At 36.2% G+C, this 22,962-nt stretch overlaps 1 protein-coding gene across 1 annotated transcript in view; it reads left to right on the top strand.

The window, feature by feature from the left end:
• The first annotated feature begins 3,317 nt into the window (after positions 1-3,317).
• The window catches only part of LOC114074714, a 73,669-nt gene continuing 54,024 nt past the window's right edge, over positions 3,318-22,962 (top strand). The window contains exon 1 of the mRNA XM_027912707.1: positions 3,318-3,579. Coding sequence (XP_027768508.1) covers positions 3,318-3,579 — 262 coding nt within the window. The remainder of the gene's footprint in view (positions 3,580-22,962) is intronic.

The raw sequence follows: 22,962 nt of genomic DNA, 5'->3' as shown, positions 1-22,962 counted from the left end.
CCACGTCAGCACACAAATAGATTGAGGTTGAGTTTAATGAGATGATTAGGTATGTGTTTATCGTCCCATAAGAGGACCAGGTATGTGCATTTGTGATCATGTGGGACATGTTTCATGCATTAGTTTATTCTAGTGTTGGTTGATTTCACAATATTGACATTATGAATCTCTGTATTCGTGATTGTTCTTATTTGTGATTGACATATGTTTACGATATTGCGGTTGTGCATATAAATTGAAGGAAAGGACTAGGAGTTCAAGCTATATTATAATTATGATTATAATTGTTTTAACTATTAAGTTAAGTTTATGGGGACTCAATTCTATTGTTTCTAAACCGTGTTCCTATTTTTTATGATGTTATTGGTTTATTTAATAGATAGTTTGCCTAGTGGTCTTAGAATTCATTTGATTATGGAGATGTGAGTCAAGATGATTGGATTGGTTTATGGTGTCAATATCATGTACAAGACTAAATGGGTTAAAGAGTTGGTATAAGAAATTGTGAAGGAAAAATAATTTTGTTTGGTATTCGTGAATATAAATGTGATAGGAGGGTTAGACTATGATTTGGCATTATGGTGATCGTGGATATTAATGTGAAATGTAGGTTAGATTATTGTAACACCTTGAACTTTTGTCAGTTTTCACGTTCTAGATCAACTTTAAATGACTACACATTTTCACACATAAAGAGTTAGGTGGCCCATGAGGTATCAAATGGAAGTTCTTTGCATCTTCGTTCCAACGCCTCCAAGTTTGCAATATCGAGCTCCATGTAAAAAGTTATGGTTGTTTGAGTGAAGACTCTCCATTTAAGGCATTTCATCATTTTTAGGAAAAGGCAGTTTGGTCTTGTCCTTTTCCCCCTACTTCTCTTAGCACGTGTAGACACACAAATTTTATTGGATTTAATTCATACAAAATTTGGATTAAATCCATGTTTATTTGGGTTGAATGATTAATTTGGGATTTACCAATAAACAAGTCTGTTTTTATTAAATTCAGGTCCAAGGTCCATTTCATATTGAAGCTCAACCTTATGCCACGTGCCATAGTGACTAGACATCAAAGACCAACAAGGTGACACCATGTGTCCAAATGAGGTGGTAGTCCCAGTCAAATGCAAAAACGAATCACAATGCGCCAAGTGTCAAAATGACATCATTTGGCCAATAACAAGCAACCTTGTCCACCCCTTACAACTATAAATAGGGGATGGACATGAAATTTAGGAGGGATAAAAGACTTCAACAAACATTCTGCAATTGGAGAAAGCTATAACATCAATGACATAGCTCTTCGAAGGAGTGATCAACGGAGTTCTCCCCGGAGATCAACTTGCAACGACGAACGCTTCCCGAAATTCTCGGAGATCAAATACGTATCAAGGGGGTTTGCATAAGCTACAACATCAATTGCATAGCTCTTCAAAGTATTTATCAACAAAGTTCTTTCCGGAGATCAACTTGCTACAACGAAGCGCTTTCCGACATTCCTGGAGATCAAATACATATCAAGGAGGTATACATCATCCTACATTCGAGAAATATGCTATTGAAGGCCCTCGAATCACGGATAAATATAGTGGAGAAGAATCAAGAGAACAACAGAATTGTACTACACGATTCATTACTAAAATCATATTTTTCTTTTATTTATTTTGGTTGCAGTCAATTTTCAGTGCTTATGAAAATATGTTGCAAACAAATTTGGCACGCCTAGTGGGACAATTTTTGCTCATATCTCCCTCCTACAAAAAAAAACAAGAAGTTCAACTCTGTAATGGCCTTCAAGAAGATCAATGATATTTCATGCAAGGACTCTAGTGTTGCCACATTTGTTGATTTTAGTGATGTTGATCCAATCATTCGACGTAAGTTCAAGGGAAGTTTCTTGAATGGATCTGAATATTTCACCTCTTTGGAGATGCCAAGAAAGAGGAATTCTCAAATGACACTCAAAATTGTTTGATGAACTTTCTCACTCTGGCTTCAACTTTGGTGAATCTAAAAGTTCAACAGATTCTTCAATTTCAACAAAGTTAACTCCTTTATGGTTGATGCAACTGACATGGATGAGAAGTTCACAATGATGGAGCAAACAATTGAAGCCTTGAAGAAGTCTATTGATAACAAAAATCTTCAAATTGCGCAACTTATGAGCAAGTTAGATCTCTACAACTCTAAAGAGTCACATCATAATCTAAAAACTCAAGAAAAAGTTGATATTGATTCTCTCAACAAGTCAGTTGACTCTTAAAGCGCAAAACAGTCTGCTTCAACTGCCACTCTAAGAGTTCAAAAACTACAAGATATGATCACAAACATAACTAAAGCTCAATATGGTGGTCCATCACAAAGTTCCTTAGGATATTCAAAGTTGTATTATAAGCGAATCGAGGGTTTACTAATGCCAATTTGATATCAACCACCAAAATTGCAGCAATTTGATGGAACGGGAAATTCGAGGCAACATATTCCCGTTTCGTTAAGACTTATAGCAGTTCCGGTACACATGATGATCTTCTTGTCAAGCATTTTGTCCGTTCTTTAAAAGAAAACGCCTTTGATTGGTATATGGACTTGGAGCCTCAATCAATTGACCGTTGGGGACGACTAGAAAATCAATTTCTCAATCATTTCTACAGTACTCGCTGTACAGTGAGCATGATGGAAATGACAAACACAAAACAAGGTAAAGATGAACTTGTTGTGGACTACATCAATCGTTGGCGAATGCTGAGCTTAGATTGCAAGGATCAACTTTTTGAAATCTCTGCAGTCGAAATTTGTATACAAGGGATGCATTGGGGCCTTATATATATCCTTCAAGGGATTAAGCCTCGAACTTTTGAAGAATTAGCTACACGAGCTCATGACATGGAGTTGAGCATTGTAAGCCATGGAAAGACATCACATGTCTTTAATCCAAAAAAAAGAAGACATACAATTCAAAGAGTCGTTAGACTATACTACTAATGAATCCATGGCGGTAACCACAACTTCTATGAAAGCCTCCGGGATACAAAAGTTCAAATAGATTGTAGCACATTACCAAATGAAAAAGTGAAAAATCAATCTACTTTGAAGGAATTACATGTAAAAGAATATCTCTTTCCAGACTCTGATGTTCTTGAGATTCTTGACGAGCTGCTAACCAAGAAAATCATTGTACAGCCAGTGTCAAAGCAACCCTAAGAATCCAATAAAGTTGATGATCCTATGTATTATAAATTTCACCGCATCATTGGTCATCACACCACAAAATTCTTCACTTTAAAGGAAAAGATCATGACATTGGTATGAGAGGGAAAGATGATCACTGACGATGGTGAGACAACTGAGATATACCATGGTAGTGTCAAACTATATTATGATTCAATTACAGAAGTTCTACATACTGTGTCATCGCCAAAAATTGAAGAAGATGTCATCATACTGCAGTTTGGGAGCTTTGAACCAGTTGAAGTTTCCGTCTTGAAGAAAACAACAAACACATCAAAGGTAGATGCCTTCTTAAATAAAGAGGTCGATGACACTTGGACTTTGGTCGCTCGCAAAAGGCAGAATCATCAAGGTAATTCTAAACTCCAATTTTCAAAAGTTAACACAAAATCAATTATAAATCAAGTTCAGCAATTTGAAAGCATGAAATCCAACTCCAAAGTGAATTGCATTAATGATTAATCACAAAAGGTTAGAAAACCAGTTACATTGATGGAATTCTTCCGTGAAATGCTCCTCAACGTACGAGCCTAAAATGCAAGATACAATGCTCCTTAAGGTATGAGCATAAACTGCATGTTACTCCTGGCCCGCAAGAGTATAAACTGTGTACAGCCTAAAAAAACTCATCATCTTGAACTACAATATGACTTGATCCTCTTTCTCGAGGTATGTAGGCGCTTGGAGTAATCACTCTAAGTTCAGTCAAATGAGTAAAAAAAAATTGGTGGCATTGCTGGATCATCACACTAGCTCTTTAAAATCATATAGGTAGCATATGAGTTCAAATATGTCACAAATGAGCAAAAGAGAAGAGTTGAGCAAGACATCTTAGCTGACTTCAAAGGCGCAACTGTAAAAATTCACAAAGGTTTTAACCATGTTTTTCACGTATATTGAAATTCATGAAGTCTTCTTCGCAACGTAAAAATTGGCTTGTGATTCAGAGGTTTCTATTCCAAGTTATAGAGTTTCTACCACGATTGCTCAAAGCTGCGAAATAGACCATCAGATTTTGAAATTCAAATGAGAAGAAATATTTGTAAAAATCCGTAAAGGTTTTGTCCGTGATTTAGACACATAGTGTAGTTCCTTGATTTGTTTTTCCATCAAAAAAAGAAAATCGCAATTTCAATACTCCTACTTTGAGTTGTGAATTTTATACTACAGACGCGCTAAGCTGAAAAGTCGAGAATGATAAAATTGTAAGCTGATTTCGAAGTGACAAGTTGATTCCACCAATGCCACAAGAAAGGTGAATTCTCCAAGTAGTGTCTCGCCAAGTCTCCAATGAAAGCTAAAGAAGTCGATTTTCTCAACCAACTTTGCGATGAAGGTTTAAGCTGAAACACGAACTGATTGTTTGTCAAATCCATGTTTGAAAATGTAGATGCCACGCTAAATTTTAATATGCGATAACTACAATCAGAAGAGTAGGTACATCATGTGTTCCTTTGAAATTATGAATGTTATTTACATCTTCTTGATAAGATGTCGAGATTGGTGACGCTCCTTTGGAAATCTGAAACAAAAAAAGAGAATAAAAATTGGAGCCATCGGTTCCAACTACATGAAGTTTTTTCTTGGTTGATATACTTATGATAATACATGGAATAAGTGCATGACCCTTCAATATGACATGACAAACATGAGCAGCAACACAACAATCTTGTTCGACATAGAGGTGCCAATAGCACGAAGTTTTGCATTATGGTCAAATATGATCTTGAAAATCAATATACCCTGTTTAAGAACATATCAACGCAAAATAAAGATGCAAAACCACAGCCATTACCTGCAAGGAAGAGAAACAAGAAAAATCCAAAAGACACAAATCCATGAGGAGAACGTCCAGATTTAGGATCCAACTTAAGAAATTGATTTCGGTCGATCTGAAAGGTTTCTAACTGTGATTTTTTGGTGTGTCATAATACTCGAAGTCTAGTTTCTCCATAATCAAGCCGCTCATTTTTTGAATGTTCATACACCAAGAAAATGGTGTTTTGGCGAGATCGCGTATAGCCGTGAGAAGAACGTCTAGATTTACGGTGCAACTTCAAAAACTGATTCCAGTTGATCGAAAAGGTTTCGAACTGTGGTTTTTGTATATGTCGTTGTACTGAAATTCTAGTTTTTTATGAATCAAGCCTCTTATCGTTTGAATGTTCCTAGACCAAGAAACTGATGTTTTGGTTAGATCGCGCATAGCCGTGAGAAGAACGTCCAGATTTAGGGTCCAAATTCAAAAATTGATTCCCATCGATCAAAAAGGTTTCTAAATGTGATTTTTGGATATGTCGTACTATTCAAAGTCTAGTTTCTCCAGAATTAATCCTCTCATCGTCTGAATGTTCCTACACCAAGAAGCAGATGTTTTGGCGAGATCGCGCGTAGCTGTGAGAAGAACGTCCAGATTTAGGGTTCAACTTCAAAAATTGATTCCTGTCTATTCAAAAGGTTTCTAACTGTGATTTTTTAATATGTTGAAGTACTCAAAGTCTAGTTTTTCTAGAATCAAGTCGCTCATCGTTTGAATGTTCCTACATCAAAAAGCTGATGTTTTGACAAGATCGTGCATACATGTGAGAAGAACTGACAGATTTGGGATCCGACTTCCAAAATTAATTCCCGACAATCTGGATGTTTTTAAGACTGATTTTCGGATAGGTTGCAGTACTACAAATCTTATTTCTTCCAATCCAAGCCGCTCGTCATTTGGACATTTTTACTCTAAGAAAATAAATTTTTGTTGGGACTGCACGAGATTGAGAAAAGAAGACACCATATTTGAAGTTCCACATTGATTTGGTTAGAAGAATTATTTTTCCAATGATTCTTTGATCAATATTTTGTACATGGGAGATTCTTATACAGAAGTTCCTTTGAATAATTGTTATTTCTTGTATAAGGAATTTTTTGGGAAAATTGGAAGAATCAAATCATATTAATCATACCATATAAATGGAAGTTGCTAGCACTCAAAAGTAAAGCAATAAGTCTTGAGATGTCAAGAATGATTCTTACAAAATCAACAAAAGGAAAGACAACAATCCTTTTATTGAGTCAAGATCCAATCAATCTTCTTGTTCTTCTCAAACCTTGCAAGGAGGATCACACAATGTTACTACTCACTAGACCTATCTATTAGAAATCAATATAGAGGGTCCACGTGGTTGTCAAGCAAGAATGTTTTAAAAAATATTTGAGATCACTACAAAAAAATCATTTGTAGTGACCTAGTTAGAATGCAATGACAAGAAACAAATACTCTTGAAGTCTCAACAATGCCTTCATAAAGACTTCAACTTTCATCGTCAAATTCGACAAGCATACACATTGACACATCTAAAAAAATTACTCTACATGAATACTTCAAGTCTTGTCACCAAGTGTTGGCAGACCTAAACTTCAACAAGGCTTGAAGTAGGGGGCATCTGTAGACACACAAATTTTATTGGATTTAATTCATACAAAATTTGGATTAAATCCATGTTTATTTGAGCTAAATGATTAATTTGGGCTTTACAAATAAATAAATCCATTTTTATTAAATTCAAGTCCAAGGTCCACTTCACCTTAAAGCCCAAACTCATGCACGTGCCATCGTGACTAGACATCAAAGACAAACATTGTGATGCCACGTGTCCAAATGAGGTGGTAGTCCCAGTCAAATGCAAGAATGAATCACTATGCGCCAAGTGTCAAAATGACATCCTTTGGCCAATCACAAGAAACCTTGTCCACCCCTTACAACTATAAATAGGGGATGGACATGACATTCAGGAGGGAGAAAAGAATTCAAAAAGCATTTTGCAATTGGAGAAAGCTACAACATAACCGACATAGCTCTTCGAAGGAATGATCAATGGAGTTCTTCCTGGAGATCAACATGCAACGACGAAGCGCTTCTGGATGTTCACGGAGATCAAATAAATCTCAAGGAGGTATACATGATCTAAAAAATCAACTACATAGCTCTTCAAATGATTGATCAACGGGGTTCTTACCGGAGATCAACTTGCAACAACGAAGGGCTTTCCGACATTCCTGAAGATCAAATACATCTCAAGGAGGTCTACATCATCCTACATTCGAGAAATACACTACAGATGGACCTTGAATCACGAAGAAACTTAGGAGAGAAGAATCAAGAGAACAACATAATTGTACTCATACGATTCATTAATAAAATCATATTTTTCTTTGATTTATTTTTGTTGTAGTCGATTTTCAGTGCTTCCGAAAATTTGTTGCGAACAACAAGTTCTCTTGACCCAAACTAATTTTTTAATTATATTCTCAATAATCATGCTTAGGGTTTTATGATTAAGTTTCAAGAAGAATGAACGGGCTAAGTTCAAGTGTTCTTCAAGAATTGAGGAATTTCACCAAGAATATTGTTCTTTCCTGGTATATGAGGTTTCTTATAGTGGTGGAATTGTTCATCCTCGTTCCAATCACTGAATTTGTCAAACAAATTATTTATATAAGGATTTTTTAAGAGTTGTTAAATATTAGCCCCTTTCTTTAAAAATGAAGGTTTTGAGTTCTTAAGGTAAGGGTCTTGCGAATGAGTGGTATCTGTTGATATAATTTGAGTGATATTTTAATTAAATTGAATTGGGTTCATGTTTGTTGATAGAATTTGAGTTAAATTTCAATGAAATTGCATTTGGTTTTTGAATTATTGTGAGTTTGGAAAAGGAAAACAAAAAGGCCAAATATTCGCGTCCAGGTCCGCGACATGAAAACGCTTAAAATTTCCTTCTTTAGTAGATCACCTCGTCTCCGCGTCATGGAGATGATACATAGTATTTTATCTCAAAAGTCTATTTGCAACCAAAAGTTTAATTCCTTCTCTGCGTTGTGCCATGAGTATGCCTGGGTCGCCTGTCCTTTTCTTTTCACTGGTTTCGTCCCGTATGTCTTTCTTTGAATTGTATATTCGTTATCTTCTTGTTATTAACTCTTAATGTCTCTATTAATCCATGATATAGTCTAAATATCCCACTCACATGTCTTAATTTACACTCAAAATAAACGTAAGGTAAGGGGAAAGCTTAAAGACTCCATTTCAAGAAAACTTAAGAACTTCAAATGTTATATATTCCTATGTTGGACTTAAAAGATAAGTGATAAGTCCATGTTTTGAGAACGTCAACACGTCTAATTTTTTTAAGAATTATTTTAATAAAGTAATAAGTCCATTCTTTTTAATGGGTGAATTGAGCATAAAATATATCACTTATTTTGGGAGTAGTATCGAGCACCGAATTGGATTTGAATTTTTTTTATAACTCATAAGTCATATAAAACTATGTAGCCAACATAGGATAAGATACCATTGAATCTTCATGTGACTCCTCACTTCCTCTAAGAAGGTCTACTAGATTGATTCATAGTCACAATATCATGATATACCACAACAAAGTATAGGATGACCCTTGCAACATGGACGAAATGTTATATCATTGCTTGGCTCACAGTAATGGTTGTCGGTTAATGAAATTCCCCCCAAAGTAAAGTACATTAATTTCATGTTTCTTTCGTTATATATTCTATTGTAAAGCTTAAATGGTTTTCACTTCAGATTGATGTATTGATCCTGTTACATTGTCTTCACTCATTCAAGCTGATAACTACTAGATGATGTTATTGTATCAATTATAAATAGATTAGGGTGAATTATGGTCCTATCATGCTAGTTCTTGAGTAATTGATTTAGGGTATTAAGTATATTATGGAATTGACCTAACCCTCTTATCTTAAGCTATGAACTAGTGATGAATTGTGATGTAATGATTCAATTATCATTGTTATCATGTTGGGTATAATTATGTGATGATACTATACCCATGTTGCGTTGAGATGATGAATTATGAAGGAGACTTGGTAAGTCTTGCAATCCCAAATCTTTACTTCAATTATGGTTATTTGTGATTAAGTCATGATGTTATATTGGAGTATGCCTTGTATTAAGATTTATACGGTTGGTATGGTGTTGAATTGAAATGTCTTGACTATGGTTGATGAGGTTTTGGATAATATGTAAATGTTATAAGGATAATGATTAATTACCAATGTGTCTTAATATGATGTGACTATGTATATGTGCTAACCTCGATTATATGTATTTTAACGAAAGGAATATACTTATGCAATTTTTATTGAGCTATGATGATGCTGATGATGATGATTATACAAGGGATGTACCATAATACCTACATTAAGCTATGATGATTATTAAAGACATTAAAGACATTTCAAAAAGGGACTCTAGCTTAGCACCGAGTGAACTAGAGTGAGGAGTGTCCCTTCCCACATAGGGAAGGTAGGATCAGTAATGTACTCTTGAAATTGGAGACTATAATGCATGTACCATAAAGAGGGTCTCAACTATATCTCTAGTTCTTGAACTATGTTGCCCCCATAGGAATACTAGCTAGTGGATCCATGTAGTTGCTATGTTCATATTTTGTTACAACCTTGGCAAGTAGTCCGCCTTCCTTCAGTGTAGGGTTCAAGGACACCGGATTCCACATTATCTCATGTGGTCTATGTCAGATAAGGTAATATGTTCACGAAAGGTAAAATGAAATAAAAGAGTGAAATCTAACTAAGATGACCTAAGGGGTTTAGCTTAGTCTAGGTAAGGGTATGGGACTCTACCTAAAGATTGCACTATTTATCCTTGAAGAAAGTATTAGGAGGAGGATCTTATGTATGAATATGCTTATAATGGTATATGATATGTATATGATGAACTTGCACATTGCTGATACTATTTGTTGATTAGTTTCACTTATGAATATGTGTTGGTCTACATTGTTAGAGTATGATGGTATGTACTCTTAAATGCCATGCCATGTGAAGTGGGATGTTGATCATGATTCTTTTTGGATTACTTGATTGAGTAAGGTTGTGGGTCTTTACTTGGTGAACACACTTGTTGACTTAATAAGGGTTCATGGGTTATTTTCTTGCTTTGGTCATGTTAAAATGTACTCGTATTCATGCTTGTTGCTATCATAACTTGATGATAGAGTTACTTTGACTATGTGTTCAATTATATGATATGCATGTTGACTTGACATAGACTTTGTGTTGTTGGTCTTGTGATGTACATGTCCATGACTTAACGAATATGTTGTTCTTGTGATGTACATACCTATGACTTGACGTAGACTTTGTGTTGTTCTATTGACGTGTGGGCTTGGTCCAAATTTTTATACTCTTATTAGATGGTTATGAGATGAGTTGACTATTTAAGACTATGTTATATTTCTATGTATCTATGAGCATTAAAAGTAGAAGACTAATTAATCTTTATATACGAAGGGTCTATGTATGCTCGATATATGTGTTTGTAGAGGTCTGTGTAAACCTCCATATAGAAGTAATGAAAAGTTTTTAAAGTTTTCGTATTTTTGACCTATGAATCTAATGATGTAAGCTAAAAGGCTAGGCATAGTCCTAAAAGAGGACGCTGACGCCGGTTACGTCTAGGGTGCGCTCCCCGGATGTGACAGCCGTGTCTTTAGTGTCATTATTTTCGGTGTGAAGCACGTCACATCTATGATTAGGAGGCTACAACATTAAGAAACAATTCTCTTTGTTTTATTCATGTTCGTGCAATAGAGTTCAACTCTATGAAAATTTCTTCTAACTCGTGCTTACGCTTATCTTTTAGATCATGCCTCCATGAAGAGATGTTCGAGGACATCGCTTTAGTAGGAATACTTATCCTTAAAATCAAGAGGTTCCTAGTGCACCAGAAGTGCAACCACCTCAGGAGATATGAGTTTCAGGAATACGATTCAGATGTTTACTCTAGTTCTAACAACACAGTTGGTCACTAATGAGCTGGACATCAAGAGGGGATTAATTCATCCAAAGTTTCAAAATTTCTAAGAACGATTATACCAAAGTTCACTTGGTCAAATCTCAATGAGGATTCAGAATACTTTGTGGATAGACTGCAGAAGGTGTTTGAGGTCATGCATGTTATTGATTCAAAGTGTATGGAGTTAGTTACTTACTAGCCCAAAGGCATTGCTAAGAAGCACTGGGTCGAAGGGGCACCATAGTTTACATGGGCTATGTTTGAAAATGCCTTCATAGGGTATTTCTTTCCTCGAGACCTAAGGGAAGCGAAAGTAAGATATTTTTTTTGAATCTGAAACAAGAATCTATTAGTTTTCAAAAGTACAACCTCAAGTTCGCTCAACTATCATGTTATGCTTCAATGATGGTGGTTGATACGAGTTTCAGAATGAGCTTCTTATTGCACGGACTATGTAACATCCGGGGAGCACCCCATAGATGTAACCGTTGTTGGCGTCTTCATAGAGGACTAAGAGTAACCTCTTAGCATTTTTCATATTATATAGTCGGTTAAATTGCAGAAAATTTAAAACATTTCATATACATCTATATGGTGATGTTCACATAGACCTCTCAATTACACATCATATATACATAGAGAGTATATATAGAATCCTCACATAGGAAGCATTTTCTAGGCTTCTACTTTTAGTTCACATACACAATATACGAAGATATTCTAATAGGAAGTGTCTCACAGTTGAACCATCTAGATCGAGTACAACATTTGGGCATAGCCCATACTTCATTACAACAAAACCCACATACATGCATATACAACAATAGTATTCAAATTAAAGAGAAGGATCTAAATGTCATTAAGATTAAAAAAACATCAACTAGCTAGATAGTTGCATCGTCCTCAGAAGGTGAGGACCTATCAAACTTGGAGAATGAGAATCCAAGTCTTCTTTAAATGGATCTCTAGAAGCTCAACGTTTGAAACCTACATAATTGTAGAAACATAGAAATATGGGTTAGTACACACTTGTACTAAGTATGGAAACATGCACATAAAACATTTGAAATCATGCTAAAGGGGACATTTGTTAAAAACCAAGCTAAGTTACTTGGAAAAGCCTTATGTACAACCAAGAACCAATACAAGGAAAAAATAACATATTCCTTAAGATAAGACCATATGCAACACGAGACCAACATCATAAAGTATAACCAAGTCAACATTTGTAAAAGCATCTTTGAGTACATAATCAAAACAACTCCAACATCATGTTATAACAACAATGCATGTATAAGAGTTCATAGCATTACAACACATGCAAGACCCTTACTCATAACCCACCATCAAGTATACAAGTGCAATGAACAAGTAAAGCCCCATAACCTTACTCAACCAAGTAAACCCAACAAAGGATCAGAAGCAATGCCTACCACCACATAACATAGAATAAAGAGTAGTCATCATCATATTTAGCAATATAGACTAATTAACATGTCCATACATGAAAAAAACATCATATAGGATCATAAATATGTAAAGTCAACATATGCATAACATTTACTTTGTAAGAACATCAGAACAACCTTCTAGGACTTCCCTCAAGGCCAACTAGTGCAACCTATGTATAGAGTCCCATACCCCTATAAAGACTAAGTAAAACCCCTTAAGTCACCCTAGTTAGTGTTCACTTTATTGCTTTATTTTACTTTCAGGAACACTTTCCTTAACTGACATAGACCACAAGAGCTAAATGTGGAATCCGGTGTCATTAAAACCTACACCGAAAGAAGGTGGACTACTTGCCAAGGTAGTACAAAAATATGAACATATCATCTAGGAGGATCCACTAGCTAGTATTCCTATGGGGGCAACATAGTTCAAGAACTAGGAGATATACTTGGGACCTTCTTTTTGCACATTGCATTATAGTCTCCATTTCATGAGTACAATAAAAAACCTACCTTCCCACATTGGAAAAGGACACATCTCACATATAGTACACTCGGTGCTAAGCTAATGTCCCTTTTTTGAAATGTCTTTATGCCTTTAGTATTCATCATAGCTTAGTTTAGGTCATAAGAGACTAACCCCTTCTATATCATAATCATTAGCTCATTGTGAATTGCATGAGAAAGTCATTTCATTACAACCCTTCATTTGTGAGATCAACATATCATCATCATCATTTCATAATAAGGCATATAAGTAATTCACAATCAACCTTATATCATCGTCTCACAATTCATATAGTCATGACATTTTAACTACATTCAGCATACCATTACCTGCTCAATCTGATCACATATGAATACTTCCATGGAACATCATCATTGAAATAAGGATCAAGATCACAAGGTCTTACCAATTCACCGTCATAAGCTTCCTTCAAGATCTTATCATAAATCCATCACAGTTATCCAACAACCACATCACTATGCTCATAATATAGTGAATTGAACAATAACATAATCAATTGGATAACACTAATCATCTACAAGTTCATCACATATCAAGGATTTAGAGGAAAGGATTCTTTCATGAATTATTTAAGAACTAGGTCCAATCCCAACAGCAAAAAGGTACTAGACAATCCATAAACGAACTATAACAAGCATTACGACCCACACCTTCACCTACATCCATCAATGTACAAGCAAGAACCAAGAATTGGGAAAATTGGGAGGAGGACTTGATACATACAAAATTCACTTAATTGATATCTATTTCTCATTAATATATACTTAATTAATCATAGGCAATAATAATTCATCACAATTATCCACCAATTTCGACTCTAGAAGAAAACTCATTTGTAAAAGAAAACTCTAAGATTTGGATAATTTGAAAATCAACTTTGAGAGAAACTCTTGGGGAAAGGAAACTCAAGAGTGAAGAACCCATACCTTAATTAAGCTTTGTCCATAAAAATTGAGTGAAAATCTTGGAGACATTGTCTTCTTCCTCAAGCTTCTTCTTCTTTAAATGGAGGATGGATGGAGAGAGAAAGTACAGAGAAGTGGGAAAAATTTGGGCTTGTGTTTTGGACTGGGAAAATGAATGACTTTTGACCTAAAGTCAATATATAGTCCACTCGCAAAATACCCAAACTACCCCGTATTAAGTTGGACTTCAAAAACGGAAGTCCACTTCACTTTAATTTTTAGCCCTCGTCCACCTTCATGCCCCACTTCACGGTCCGTTAAGTGCGTGATGGATCGTGGTGGTGGTCCTGGAAGGTGAGGATGTAGCTCCTCCAAATGAGCCATCTCTGTTTTTCCTTTTAAGGCAAGACCACGAGACACCTTGCTCCCTTCCGTAAATATGCACCACGTCCCATTAAGTGGATCGTGATGTTGTTACGCAGTATCTCACCAACGCCTTGCCAAACACACCTCAATTGGCTAAGGCATTTTAACGGTTGCCCCACTTCTTCAGTCAAGTGCACCACGAGTCGTCAAGTGGCTCCTGGAGCCTTGGCCAATAGCTAGGTATAATGACCTCTTTTTCCCCATGGCAAAAAAAACTTCACAAGCTCCCCACCTTGGTCGTGGTCATGCTTTTGAAGAGTGAGGCAGTAGCCTCCCTTCTTAAGCAGCCTTAGCCTTTTGGCTTTGGCTTGCCCTTGAAGGATGTCAATCCTCACTTGGATTATCTTACATTTAACCCCTATTAAGCACCTATGACCATTCTCATCACCTAACCATGATTAATCCGTTATACACCTCCTTAAAACCATCAAGACACCACACTAGTCAATGTTACAAGTTCACCAGACGTCGTGGATGTTCTTTGACGTTTTAACTCCAACACCTCCTAAATATTTTATCTACATTATTTTAGTTCTTAAAACAGTGATACGAGTATTAGCTCATAATGTGAGGCTCTAAGGTAGATCATAGACTTTCGGAGTGTTACATTATCTCTCCTCCCCCCCAAGGCACATTCGTCCCCGAATGACACTAAAAATCATTTGTGGGGAAAGAATAGACTCAGTACTAGCATCCCAACCAACAACATACATAATCAACATGATTTACCACTCAAATCAACATAACCACTCTGAATTTACATATAGAAACTCAAAACATCAATTTCTACACATAAGATCTCAAAATCATTACATGAGGAACTACCTTCTCAATAACAACATGAGCTCAACATAACATCAAAAATCAGTTATTCCAAAACTCCTTTCAAAACACATCAACATACTCAATATCATTTCATTAAGGCAACAACATACCAAATGCACAAATAAATGCAAATCAAGCAATAGAGCATTTTTCCATGAAAACTCAGTTTAACAAAAACCTTTTACCACGCTTATGCATATCATTGCCAAACAAGTCAAATTAAGATTTATTCATTATTAATAGGAAAAACTAACCTTAATTAGCAAAGAGATGAGGATAACGGGACTTCAAGTCATCATCGACCTCCCATGTTACTCCCTCAACTAGGTGGTCTATCCATAACCTATTTACGGAGGCCACCTCTTTGTTCCTCAACTTCTTCACTTGATGATCAAGGATTGTCACCGAAACTTCTTCATAAGAGAGACTCTCATCCACATTTAGACCCTCAATAGGAAGAATTGACTCGGGGTCACCAATGCAGTTCTTAAGCATGGAGACATGGAATACCGATTGAACCGAAGCTAGCTCACTAGGTAATCACAACTCGTATGCAAACTTGTCAACCCTTTGTATAATTTTGTAGGGACCCACATAACGAGGACTAAGTTTTCCTTTCTTGCCAAACCTCATCAACCCTTTCATAGGTGGAATTTTCAATTACACCTTATCACCTTCTTCAAATTCTAAATCTCTTCTCCTATGGTCGGCATTAGACTTTTGTTGGTTATAGGCTATTTTCAATCGGTTCATATGAACTTTATCCAAAGTCTTATAAATTGATTCCAGACAAAAAAGTGAAGGCTCGCCAATCTCAAACGACTCAACCAGAGATCTACATCTCCTACCATACAAAGCCTCAAAAGGAGTCATGGATAAATTCGAGTGGTAACTATTGTTATAAGAGAACTCAACCAAAAAAAAGGGTTCATCCCAACTTCCCTTGAAATCTATAACACAAGCTTTAAGCATATCCCCAAGGGTTTGAATCGTACGCTTCGCATGACCATCCGTTTGGGGATGAAAAGTGGTGCTTAATTTCCATTGAGTACCCAACCCTTTTTGGAATGACTTTTAAAATCGAGAAGTAAATTGAGCACCTTTATCCAAAATGATGTATAAAGGGATCCCATGAAGACTCACAATCTCATTGATATAGATTCTTGCATACTCTTCCGCCGAATAAGTAGACTTAAGAAAATAAAGTTAGCGGATTTCGTCAACCTATCCACAACAACCCATATAGTCATTTTGCCTTAGTGTCCGAGGCGTACCCATTACGAAGTCCATATTAATGTCTTTCCACTTCCAAGTGGGAAATTGTATTTCTTAAAGTAATCCACTCGGCTTTCACTTGTTGGCAATTCAGACACTTTGCAATAAATTCTGCTATGTCCCTTTTCAAGCCATCCCACCAAAATACTTCTCTAAGTTCATGATACATCTTAGTAGAACTCGTATGAATTGAGTAATGGGAGCCATGAGCTTCCTCTAGAATCCGATTTCTCACATCATCCACATTGGGCATGCACAACCTCTCTTTGTACCTCAAGACACCATCCCCCTAAGGAGAATGACTCATTAAGCTTACCAAGAACCAATTCCTTTAACTCTATCAATGATGGATCAACGTGTTTCCTAGATTTCACCTCAATCACGAAACACGATTCAGAGTTAAGATGGACCATAAAACCACCATTAGGAGAATCTTCCAATCGAACACCCAAATGAGCCAACCTATGAATATTTTTCACTAAGTATTTTTTGTCTTCTTCCCCATTAGACACACTACTGATATACCGTGGTTTCACGGTATAATTAATACTTTTTCCTTAAGTTTAGTGTGTCCAAAAGCCTTTTTGTGCTAATTTTGATATAAGTTTCTCTTTGTTTTGCAGGAAATCTGTCAAAAGCTAAATGCGGAGATTTTGAGCGGAAAAATGCAGAAGAGACCACCTACGGAGCTTATGACAGTCCGTCGTGCCTGTGACGGTACCCATGGTCATAAGACTTAGAGCATCCACAACCATGTTGGCTTTATTGGGGTGGTAGAGAGCATTTATGTCGTAATCATTCAACAAATACAACCACCTTTATTGTCAAAGATTTAGCTCTTTTTTGAGTAAACACACAATGAAGACTCTTGTGGCCGGTAAACACATCAATATGAACACCATATAGGTAGTGCCTCCATATTTTCAAGGCAAACACCACGACTGCTAACTTAAGATCATGAGTTGGGTTGTTCTTCTCATGAACCTTGAGTTTCCTAGAGGCATAGACTATAACCTTCCTGTGTTGCATAAGGATACAACCCAATCCCATTTGGGATGCATCACAATATACCACGAAACCCTTTGTACCTCTGATAAAGTCAACACCGGAGCGGTGGTAAGCATATCTTTCAAGATTTTGAAGCTTCTTTTACATGCCTCCGACTACTCAAATTTCAAATTATTTTGGGTCAACTTGGTCAAAGGAGATGGAATAGATGCAAAAGCATCTACAAACCTCCTATAGTACCTTGCTAGACCCAAGAAGCTTCTTATATCAGTTGGAGCCAAAGGTCTAGGCCAATTTCTAACCTCCTTGGTTTTCTTTGGATCAACCTCTACACCCTCACTAGAGATGACATGACCAAGAAACGCCACCAACCTTAACCAAAAGTCACATTTTCTATATTTGGTGAATTATTGGTGTTCCTTCAATACTTGTAACACCACTCTCAAATGGTCCATATGTTCACACTCATTCTTCGAATATACAAACATGTCATCTATGAAGACAATCACAAAGGCATCTAGGTAATTCCGGAACACCCTATTCATTAGGTCCATAAATTCCATCGGAGCATTAGCCAATCAAAAAGGCATCACTCTAAACTCATAGTCACCATATCTTATTCGAAAGGACGTTTTGGAATATCTTCATCTCTCACTCTAAGTTGGTGATATCCCAACCTCAGTCAATTTTGGAAAAGTAGATTGCTACTTGGAGTTGATAAAACAAGTCGTCGATCCGAGGGAGAGGATATATTATTATTAATGGTCACCTCATTGAGTTGTCGGTAGTAAATACACATCCTAAGGGACCCATCCTTCTTTTTCACAAATAAAATCAGAGCACCCCATGGGGAAATACTTGGTTGAATGAAGCCTTTGTCTAGTAAATCCTTCAGTTGAGCCTTTAAATCTTTTAATTTAACCAGAGCCATCGATAAGGAGGAATTAAAATGGGATTTGTATCCGATAGCTAATATATACCAAAATCAATTTCCCTTTCGGGAGGAATTTTAAGAAGTTCATTAGGAAAGACCTCCAGAAATTCCCTCACTACGAGGACTAACTCAATGGGAGGAATTTAGGAGTCTAAATCTTTTACTCTTACAATATGGTATAAACACCTTTTAGAGATCATCTTACATTACTTTTAGACCGGAAATGATATGACCTGTAGGAATAGGATTTTCCCCCTTCTACGGGTTCATTAGGAAAATTAAACTTGACAACTATTGTCCTACAATCAATGGAAGAAAAATAACATGCAACCTAATGATTCCCAAAATCACATCAAAACCAACCTTATCAAGTTCTACTAATTCAACATAGGTAACTCTATTGGGCAAAATTATAGAAAAATTTCTGTATACCTTTTTGCAACCACCGAATTACCTACCGGTGTAGTCACCATAAAAGGTTCATTTAAGATATAGACCAAAATATTAAACTTTTTAGCTACCAAAGGAGTAACAAACGACAAGGTAGCATCCAGATCAAGTAAAGCATAGAAATTTATGGAGAAGACTTGTAATATATCGGTCACCACATCGGGAGAATTATCTTATTCACCCCTAGAACGGAGAGGATAAAAGTGATTCTTTGTTGGAGCATCAACATTAGAAACACTTGATTGACCACTCCTCTTGTATTTCCCCTTCACATTCCATAAATCTCTAACCTTGTCACCATTTTTACCACACCCATAGCAATTGTCTGTCAAAACTAGGCATTCACCGATATGTTTTATAAGACCCTCAAAATTAATTAAGGTGATTACAGACTCACATGTGTCTAAAAAGGTTTATAATATTTTAAATAAGTGTTTTACAGTACACATGCTTAATTTGAAGCCATTTGGAGGTCAAACGTCCAAGAACGTCCAATGAAGTTTGAAAGTTTGCCTTGAGACGTGCCTGTGTGTCTTGACATGTTTTCGTGTTAGTTTTCGTTGAAATTTATATGTAAGGTCTTTAAATTGCTTATGAGTGTATTTTCTTTGGAAACTGCTGGGCACGACTCCCCAAGGGTTCCCTCAAAAGGCCCTCAAGGAGGACCCAAACACTGCTAGACGCTACCTTGGCATTGTCTACCTACGCCGAAGAACGATGGCTAGTAGGCTTGGTAACGCCCCATCGATGGAGAGGCCTGTTACAACACTTAGCATTGGGAAGGCTCAAGACAAATGACAACCCTAAGACTCAAACGACTGCTTCCAGTACGGCCTGTCAATGGGGTTACTACGCACCGTTTGGTGGCGTCGATGCAGCCTCCAATTGCTGCCAAGTGCACTGTTTCATTAAGGGATGAATGCGAACTTCACTCCACATCCTAACCTGACCCTAGGCATTTAATTTTGGTATTTTTGGGTATATTAAGTTAGTTATTAAGATCAAAACCCCATACCCAATTCATTATTCAAAACTAGACTTCCCTTTCCAAAAGAAACCTCTCTAGAAACCTCTATTGGAGATGAAGCTCAAGAAAAACTTGTAGATTGGATTACCATGTATTCTTCATCAATATTTCATGGTATTTTCATGCAGTGATGTATTGTGATCCTTCATACTTAGTCAACCTTCCTTCTAAGGAGTTCCTTCCTATAATTTCAATGAATGTTCTTGATCAAACCTCCTATCTTTGAATCTAGCAATGGTTTCTTTCTTAAATTTATTTGAAAAGCATGATTATTATGAATTTATGTCAATGCACTGATTTTAAAGTGAGTTTTAATCCAATTTCATGATGAACCCATGTTCCTTCAAATTCTCAAATTAGCCTATATTATGGGCATTGTGATCTTGATTCTCTTTGATTGAATTATGATTCTAGCATGTTGAATTTCTTATAGCTATTGCCTATTATGTTTATTGATGGTGAATTATGTGAAATTTATCCAATGTGGATCAAGGCTAGAAGAATTGGTAAGGTTGACCTATGTTCTTCTACATTCTATAGATTGCTAATGTAGTGTATTCAATGTGATCTCAATTATAGGATAGTTGAAGCATGATATCGTTAATGATATCATACTTTTACCTACTTTCCTATATATGAATTGTTGGTGAAGTATATTCTTGGTCAATGATGATCAAATCTTGGAGAAATAGTACGTTGTCCTTATATCCAGTACTTCTCTATAGAATTGATAGTTGAATTGGCCTTGTATGGCATTGTGTGGTATGATCCACTTATGGTGGCGTGTTTACTTTATCGTCAATCATTCTACGTGTTGATGATGTACTTGAATTCAAATTTATGAACTATGAATGTGTGGTTATGATGATCACACAAAGTGAAGTAGCATGCCTAATCTCTTAATCTAGTATCATGTTCTAGGTGTTGATAATGTCTAATACGTTTGAATGAACTTGATAGGGTTTGGTATGGTCTATGTGCTTACAATAATGAAGTATAAATGGTGAATAACCCCTACCTATGTACCCCTATATTAATGTGTGATATTACCCAAAGTTAGGAGTCATGAATGCAAGTGTTGAAGTTGTCCTGTCTCCTATGCTAGTATGTGATGTGTGGTCTATGCTCGGATGTGCGTTATGGTATAAAGAGGGTGAATGACTCAAGGTGATGTGGATATACATTAGTAATAATGTTGACCAATGTACACACACTTCATGCATGACTATAAATAGGATAGATTTATGATGACTAAGGAAATGGTAAATTTCCAATGAATCATTACCTAATTTTATGCAAGTGAAATATATGATTGATGAGGTTATGAACATGTGTGATAAGGGGTGTTATGTAAAGGTATATCTCACATTATATGCAACAACACATGATATATTATTGTATGAACATGTGAGAGGGCATTCCCACATGAAGTAGGGTCTATGATGAAAGGACATTCTCATCATAGAATCCTTTGAGCAATATGATGTATGAAGGAGCAAGCTCGTAAAGCCTCATATTTACCTATTGCATTAAAGGCTAAAATATATTTAAAATGGGAGTTAGATCTTAGCACTGAGTGAACATGACAAATGAGAGTGGGGGCTTCATGTTTAGTAAGTCCAGCTTTCCACACGAGAACCTTCACGTTTAGCAAGTCCGGGTTCCCAACATAGATGTTGTCTCATGAGATGGAAACCTCCACGCTAGTAAGTCAAGGTTTCTAGAAGCAATCTCCTTGTTTCATAACTATGTGCCCCCGTAGATTATAGATTCTAGATACCACCTAGATAGCTATATACCATTGGTTAAACCTTAGGAAAGTGTTAACCCTCTCTTTTCGGTGTGGGAGGATAACATCAGTTTCCATGTATCTCACATGGTCTATGTCGGTTATGGCTAAGTCTCTCAAACTTAATAAACTAATATAAGATTATGGACTCTAATCACAAATCCTTGAAGGGATTACTTAGTATAGGTAGGACCATGGGCCCTACCCATGCATTGCACAAATGATCTTCAAGAAAGGATGAGATTAGTATATGTATGCAAGTAAGACTTATGTGATATTATGTTTGAATTGTATGAGTGCATCGTTAAGTGACTTTTCTAGGTGAAGATATGAATTATGTTTATAAATGTAAATTGCACATAAGATTGCGGGGGTATGGGACTCCATGTGTACATTGTACACATAAGATTGTCAAGGGGTTATGAGGGTGGTTTACTTATGGTATGAACTAAATGAGTTAAGACTAAGATTGTAGTAAAGGAAAGAAGTCCTTATATGATACTATGAAGTATGTTCGTTATGTCTAGTTATGAAGGAAAGTGTTATCACTTGTTAAGTATGTTATCCCTAGGCTAGGGTGATTTCTTAGGTACAGGTTGTGGAAGTAGTATCATGGGATGCTACAGACACATTGCACTAGTATGACTTAGGGGTTGTCTTAGATTGTGGTCCTTATATGTGAAACTTATGTCTATGAGGTACTTATCACTTGGGAATGTATGTGATCCATAGAGTATGTTGGGTCAAATGTAAAGTCTATGTCTGGTTAAATGAAATGGTTCTCTGAATGTATGTGTTGGGTTAATGAAGGTCGTATGTATGATAACCTTGTGGACTTAAGGTTATGCTTTAGTGTGGATAGTTGAATGAGACATTATTCATACATTGCACCAAGTATCACTAGAGGGTTACTTGGGAAGTTAAGGAGTTAAGGAAAGAGTGAGTTTACTGTGAATGAAGAATGAACTTACTGTAAATGAAAAGTAGTTGCTATAAAGTGATGCTAAATGTGCCGTAGATAAAATGTATGACTCTATGTGATATTATGACTATTGTATATGCCTATATGAAGTATGTGAGTTGTATAATGCTTATGGTATCAAAGATTTATGAAGTTTTCACAAAAGGCATGAAATATAGTTTCAAAGTAAAAATGTCCTCTTTAAATGCATGTTTTTGCATGGTTGTCATACATAGTGCATTCTTGTACTAACACCACTCCTCTTCACCTTTTTAGACAAAGTGTAGGTTATGGATGCTTAAAGGATGTCGC

Source organism: Solanum pennellii, chromosome 11 (genome assembly GCF_001406875.1).
Source record: "Solanum pennellii chromosome 11, SPENNV200".
Lineage (NCBI taxonomy): Eukaryota > Viridiplantae > Streptophyta > Magnoliopsida > Solanales > Solanaceae > Solanum > Solanum pennellii.
This window is presented reverse-complemented; position numbering and strand designations above follow the sequence as displayed.